Source organism: Argentina silus (genome assembly GCF_951799395.1).
Source record: "Argentina silus genome assembly, chromosome: 2".
NCBI classification, from domain to species: Eukaryota; Metazoa; Chordata; class Actinopteri; order Argentiniformes; family Argentinidae; genus Argentina; species Argentina silus.
The window spans coordinates 4,420,368-4,427,216 of NC_139656.1; the positions used below are offsets into that span (position 1 = coordinate 4,420,368).

At 42.9% G+C, this 6,849-nt stretch overlaps 1 protein-coding gene across 1 annotated transcript; it reads right to left on the reverse strand.

The window, feature by feature from the left end:
* Window positions 1–996: 996 nt before the first annotated feature.
* On the reverse strand, window positions 997–4,577 carry LOC310817006 (immunoglobulin superfamily member 11; the record flags this gene model as incomplete). The annotated part of the gene is made up of 6 exons (XM_083687403.1): window positions 997–1,408; window positions 1,562–1,684; window positions 1,955–2,110; window positions 2,312–2,510; window positions 3,351–3,505; window positions 4,514–4,577. 6 exons carry the CDS (start codon window positions 4,575–4,577, stop codon window positions 1,206–1,208), a joined length of 900 nt encoding a protein of 299 aa, XP_083543529.1. The 3' UTR covers window positions 997–1,205.
* Window positions 4,578–6,849: the final 2,272 nt, after the last annotated feature.

Genomic DNA, 6,849 nt, shown 5'->3' on the forward strand with positions numbered 1-6,849 from the left:
CGAACTGTTCCCTTCTGTTTGAGTTTGCAGCATTCTACAGCAGGCGAATAGTTAACCCCTTGTTACCATGTCTCCCTAGGCTCAGGAAAAACAGCTTATCTGATCAGGGCCGTATTCAGTTTTTCTTTTCCCTCATTCTCAGTGTAATATCCAAAGCAACAGGGAGTACTTTTCTTACTGGGAGAAAGGAAAGCACAAGTTACTGGACAGACTTGGGTGTCAATAATAAAGGGATTCCTAATCTCTGCCATTTATGTACAGCATGTTTTGTATATAAATATATATTTAAAATATATAAATCTATTTTATTATTATTGGATTTCTGGTTATTTTTCTTGGAAGACACTATGTTGAGGCTTAGGGGAGGTTCTCTCTTGTGTTTACCCCTCAGAAGAGAGATTTGTCTCCTGAGTGGAAGGGCACTCTTCACATTGAATCATGCAGTTTGGGAAGAATCGATTAAAACTTCTTTTGCACAAATGTTGTATAAAGTACACCATCCCACATGTTTTTTATTGTTATTATTTTTGTCATTTGGGGGGATGTTTTATTTAAAAACTGTAAGTCGATATTCAAAGTTATGTACAGTTTTTTATGTGATTTTTTTTTCCCTATTTAAATTAAAGCTTTTTGTGTCATCGTTTGCAAATTAAATGCTGTAAGAGTGTTTTCATTTACTTTTCCCTTTGTTATTGCTGTCTTAATTTGTGAGCCTTTTCTCAAGCAAGGTTGTCATAGGTAGAACATTGGTTCATTAGGTCACATTAGGTCCCTTTCTGTCTGGCCCAGTTTGCTATTTGCAGGAGGAACCATGTTCAGTATTATCTGAGCATCCACCTATGATTATGAAATAGCAACCACTCCAAACACAACTTAGTACAGATAGCTCTTGAGAAGATATCAAAACACAGTAGAGTCAGAAAAGTCACATTTATTTCAAACAGGCTTGATCTATAAAATGTACAGTTATCATCAAGTGTTCTGTGCAGAGAATATTTTAATACAGCTTGTGTGACTGAATAGTAAAGTAGCCAGTATCTACCTGCAGGGCACAGTGAGACATCTCTCTAGCTGTTTAGGGATTATTGCTTATTCCTTACACATTTTATAAAACAAACACATTTAGTCCCATTTCTGTTAAATGCATGGGTGGTGTACGGATGTTTGTTGAATGCATGGGTGTTGGTCTTCCGTGGATTGAGAGATCAAACGAACGAGCGTTTCATCAGAGAGGGAGTGTACCTGATCTCATTATAACACCCCTCCTCCTCTTCCTTTCCATCCCTCCATTTCCTCTCCTGGCCAGACCGATGGAGCCACAGCACCAGCACCAGAAGAGCCAACAGCACCAGGGCCATGGACAAGGTCACCAGCACCCCCTGGAGGATCCCTGGGGGACTGTCAGGAGCTGCAGGAGGAGGGGGAGGGAGAGAGGTACTGAGACTCCAAACACACAGTACACACACTGACGTAGTCTGCACAGAAGCCCTTTGAGTGAATGACTAATGAGAGAACTTTGAGTGATGGCAAGCTGAGGCGTGTATGTGGACCAGGAACTCACGGCTGTACACAGACAGGTTGACGTAGCAGTTCTGGGTTCCCAGCAGGTTAGTGACAGAGCAGCGGTAGATGCCGGAATTCTGAGTTGACACGTTGACAATCTGGACGGAGCCTGATATGTCCCCTGTCATAGAAATCGACAGAGGGTGCTGTTTGCATTTGCTGCTACATAACTGAGAAACTTGAAAAGTTTTGTTGAGGCCTAGAAAAGGATTATATAATACACTCCACAATGGCTTGAGTGACACAAGCCAGATGTTTTCAGAGTCCTGCCAAGCTGGGAAGCTCAAATTACCATTGGACAGTCCAACTCTACTCATGAGATTCATGCACCTATTGGGCATGTTGTCTATATTTATCTAGTCATAGGTTAGAGATTTATGGCAGCTCTTACCGTTCATGTTAATGGGTAGTGAGATATGTTCTGGTTCCAACTTATCCCACCGCATTTCTGGAGTGGGGACCCCCTCAACCACCATGCAGGAGAGTGTAACGCTTCCCCCCATATCAGTGTCCCCATCCCACATGCACAGGGGCAGTGAGGGAGGTGCTGAGATGAACCAAGATAAAGACAGAAGAATTGAACAAATTCAATGTAATACAGCAGACTTACTGTCATAACTGTTACAGTAAATACATTACATCTGACGGAAAGTGTTGAAGGTGTTCCCTTGTTTTACTTTTTGTTCTTGCTGTTGTTGTTGTTGTCTGAAATTATGATGGGGCTTAAAGCAATGTGTGAAACACCTACCTAGGACACTCAGGGCAAGTTCACCTATGCCAGGGTCTCCAGTCTCTGGGGGGTTGCTCACCATACAGCGGTAGGTGCCAGCGTCTGACACACGTGTGTTGTTTAGGACAATGTCAGCACTCCATGGGATACCTGCGAAACCCACCCTACCAGTGAGGGAGGGGTCCTCTATCACCTGCCCATGGTCATACACAATCACCTGTGGGATCGAGACAACAAAATTACCTCACTGAGACTGTTCTGAGACATCGGTCAACAAGGACATGCATTAATAGTTGTCAGCTATCAGCATTATCTACTTATTATGAACATTCAATCTACATACTCACACACAACAGTTCCCTATTTATCTATTTCACTCTTATTTTGCCAGGTAAGCTGAGAACATGCTCACATTTGCAAAAATGACTTGGGGGGGGGGGGGGGGGGGGGGAGTTGCAGGGATAAGTAGAGGGGACAAATTGTACTACGTTTGTCAGTTATATACCATCTCATACATGTTCCTGTTATTGACTTTCAGGGATCAGAATCAGAATTCTTTTATTTGGCCAAGTATATTTGCACATACAGGAAATTCACTTGGTGAGGTTGGTGCATACAACATCATATATAAGCAAAATATTAACAAAACATTTACAAAATAGCAAAATATTATATCAACAAACAGTGCCTTCGGAAAGTATGAAGACCCCTTCACTTTTTCCACATTTTGTTGTGTTATAGACTCAATTTAAAATGGATTAAATTAAAATAATTTGCCATCAATCCACACACAATACCCCAGAATGACAAACCGAAAACAGGTTTTTAGAAATTTCAGTAAATGTATTAAAATTGAAATACAGAAATACCTCATGTACATAAGTATTCAGACCCTTTGCCATGACACTCTTAAAATGAGCTAAAATGCAAAAATATCATCAACAAATCACTCAATACGTTGAACTGAGTCCATCTTAATGCAAGGATAATAGTTCATGTAACTTTGAATACTTTCCGAAGGCACTGAATGTAGGCTGTGTGAGGCTAAGATGCACACCTGTGATGGAGAGTCTGGATCAGAGAACGGTGCGAGGGTCCAGATAATGTTGAGTCTGGACAGGGGACTCATGGTGAAGAAAGAGCAGGACAGGATTGCTGTGTCCCCCTGAACCACCTCCAGACTGGAGTCCCTCATGGTCACCCTCACTGCACCTTTACAGAGTTGGGAGGTAGGACAGGAGGACATGAATGCAGGTCAGCAGAGCATAGAGCAATAGCAGTCGCACTGCTAATGCAGTTAATTTCCTTTAACATGTCAGACGTAAAGGTACATGGTTAAAAAGCAGGATGAATTGAGTACGGCAGAACATCTCGGCTTAGCCGTGTACTTTGTAGAGAACAAAACAAATCGGCTCAACCCTTGCTGTGTTCAATGCAAAACTGTTTTTTAAAAGTTTCAATACTCCAATGGACCTCCAAGTCTCTTGCATACTTGCCCAGGCCTCCCTCCCCATCTCTCATTCTTGTAATAATGAGCCCTTCCCCCACCACTATGGCATCCCGGGGCCCTTTGTATGTGTGTGGGAAACCAAAGTGGATATTGGCTGTTAATTACACTTGACAGCTCAGAGACCATGCCAGACATAGCTCATCACAGGCTGGCGAAGGTAGAACAATAGAGCCGTATTCACTGTGCTGTGCAGTGTAGTCTAACCTCCCTTTAAAGATTTGGTATGACATCTTACATTTTAATTTATGTCCAAATCATCAAGAGTCACTCAGTGCCTGCTCTCATCAGGTATATACTATAGATCAATTTTGAGAACTGCTGCTTGTCATTTGGAGGCTATTTGTTTCATTGTCATAATTAATGAAGGTAAATGATTTATAAACACTGTAACTTATGCTCCTTCACTTTACATGTGTACACCTTTTGCCATATGGACCAAAATAACTATTATATGCAATAGACATCTGAAAGAGTGTTAAGACAGCCATATACATTTAGCTAACTATGGAAAATCTAACGGCAATCTTACTAATAACATTTAGGCTAGCCCAACACAGTAATTAGTTCATTATTACAACTTTTATTTGAAATAGTCCATGATGTTCAAACATCGTCATTGCTTAAATGATAATCTCAGCGGCGAGTTCAGCCTGCCAGGAACAAAATGATTTAATGATTTACATTTGCAGAGCTCCATAGCTGTGACTCACCATACGTACGAAGGGTTGACACCAAACAGACAATCGAGAGCAGCCACTTTCCAGTGCAGCCCATAGCTGAAAATAAATGTACACTCTGTCCTCCATATACCAATGTCAGTCGTATATTACGCCTCTGCCAGTTCCAAGGCAGAGGCAATGAGCGAGCAAACATAATTAATCTATTGAGCGATGCAAAATCCCCCCCTCCCTCCCTCCCTCCCTCTCTCTGTCTGTCTGTCTCTCTCTCTCTCTCTCTCTCTCTCTGTCACACACACACACACACACACACACACAAATGTATGTTTTTATTTTTAGAAAAACAAAAAACTTTTTTAATAATAATAATAAACCAAAATTTGCATAGAAGGTATAAGGAAATTAATTCCAAAATCCATTTGTTTCTGTCCCTTTGTGACATAACGACACTGCCCAGTTGTGTTCTAAATGTTCCATTAACAGGTCTTACAGATAGCAGGCCAATATCATGTCATTGAAAAATGTGGACTGCACATCGAAATTCGGTAATACTGAATGGTTTTGTCACTTCACCGGTTAATCAGAAGTGGAATCAATCGACAGAACCTCAGAATGTAAAACCTGTGTGTACTAAACGAAATTTCTTGAGCCTAAAAAGTCGCAGCTTTGTTGATTGGAGCTGTTTAAAGGTAAGCCTGACTGCCTTCTCAGCACTGATCTCTCTTTCTAAAAAAAGCTACACAAGGAAAAGTGTCAAGGTGTAAGTCAGGACCCCATCCTTTAACAGGTTTTTTTTCCCCCAGCCTGTCTACATACCTTTGAAATGCATTAAAGTTGAGCTTCTCAGTGACTACAACCCAGCACCTTTGGATGCTAAATGGTGAGTAAGAGGCACATTACCGTAGTATTCAATCATACATGTGTATGGGTCAGGTGCACTTAAATACAGTACATTTGATTAAAAATATTATAAACCAGCACGATATGACATGCATTTTCTTCCAGTGAGGAAAGACTCGAGAATGCCGATGTAGAGGGCCACGAGAAAGAGTCACACGGCGTAGAGCCGATTGAGAATGTGGAGGAGGACATTACTGAGAAACCTTGGGGGTTGTCAGGGGATGTGCGGATGGAGAGGAGCCCTTCATCATGGATGTGGGAGGGCTTCTCCGTAGACGATTACAACCCCAAACCAGCCTTACAACCCCTAAAACCTAAACAGGTGAAACCTAAGGAAGAGGATGTTGTTGTCGTGGATGTCGTTGCCAAGGGGTTCTTTCCCAGCAAAGTGACAGTGCCTCGGCCTTTCAAAATGACTCTGCGTGAGGAGAGTGAGGGGCATAAGCAGAGGAAGGTCAGGAGGGCTTGGGAAGACCCACCCAGCGAGCAACCGCCGTTGCCGCCATTCCGAGCTAATCCTGTGCCCAAGAGCACTTGTTTGCCCTTGTACGACAAGATGGTAGAAGAGTGTGAGAGGCAGAGACGGGTTCTCCATGAGAAACGGAGAGAGCTCATGCTTGTCATGCAACGCCCCTTTATCTTTGTGTCAAAGGCAGAGAGGAGGGCTGTCACTGAGGGTGATGGGGTGAGAACAGAAGCCAAAGAGGGAGATGTTCCTTCCCGCTCTTTTAAGGACATGATGGAAAGAACGGCTCAGTTGGCTACTAGACGTCCCCCTCCAATGCGAGTGGAAAAGAAGCTAACTTTCAGACCCGTCATTAACCGGACAATACCTGACTTTGGCAGGTTACACCACATGTTTGAGGACCGCCTCAGGCGTGTTAGACAGGGGGTGCAGCCCACAGTGCCACAGCCTTTTAGTTTCCAGGTAAACGCTGGAGGTGACCAGCCTGTCATTGCACCTAAGGAAACACCTAAGGATGGAAAAAAGGCCTCATGCCCAACGGTGAAGTGGAACCTAGCTAGAATGAGGGCCAGCTCACAAAGACTCACAAAGTCTGCACTGCTACGAGAGGAGGCTGTTAGGTATGTTTACAGTATTGTAAGAGGTATTTTATTTAACCTATATAATATATGCCATTTTGCTGACGCTTTTATCCAAAGCGACTTACATTGCAGTGAGTGCATACATTCCAGTATATATGGTCCCAGCGGGAATCAAACCCACAACCTAAGCGTTATTAGCACCATGCTCTACCAACTGAGCCACAGAGGACCACAAATGAGTCTCATATATCTCTTCTGCTTCTGCATGATTGTATCTCATTCATCCTATAGAAAGAGACTAGCAGAGAGAGAGGAAAAGAGACTGAGAGCAGTGGAACAAAATTCAGACGCCAAGTCTAGGCTTCAGAAAGAGGTGGCTAAGTGGCTCAATGCCCAAAAACAACGCAGTGCTACCAGGGCAC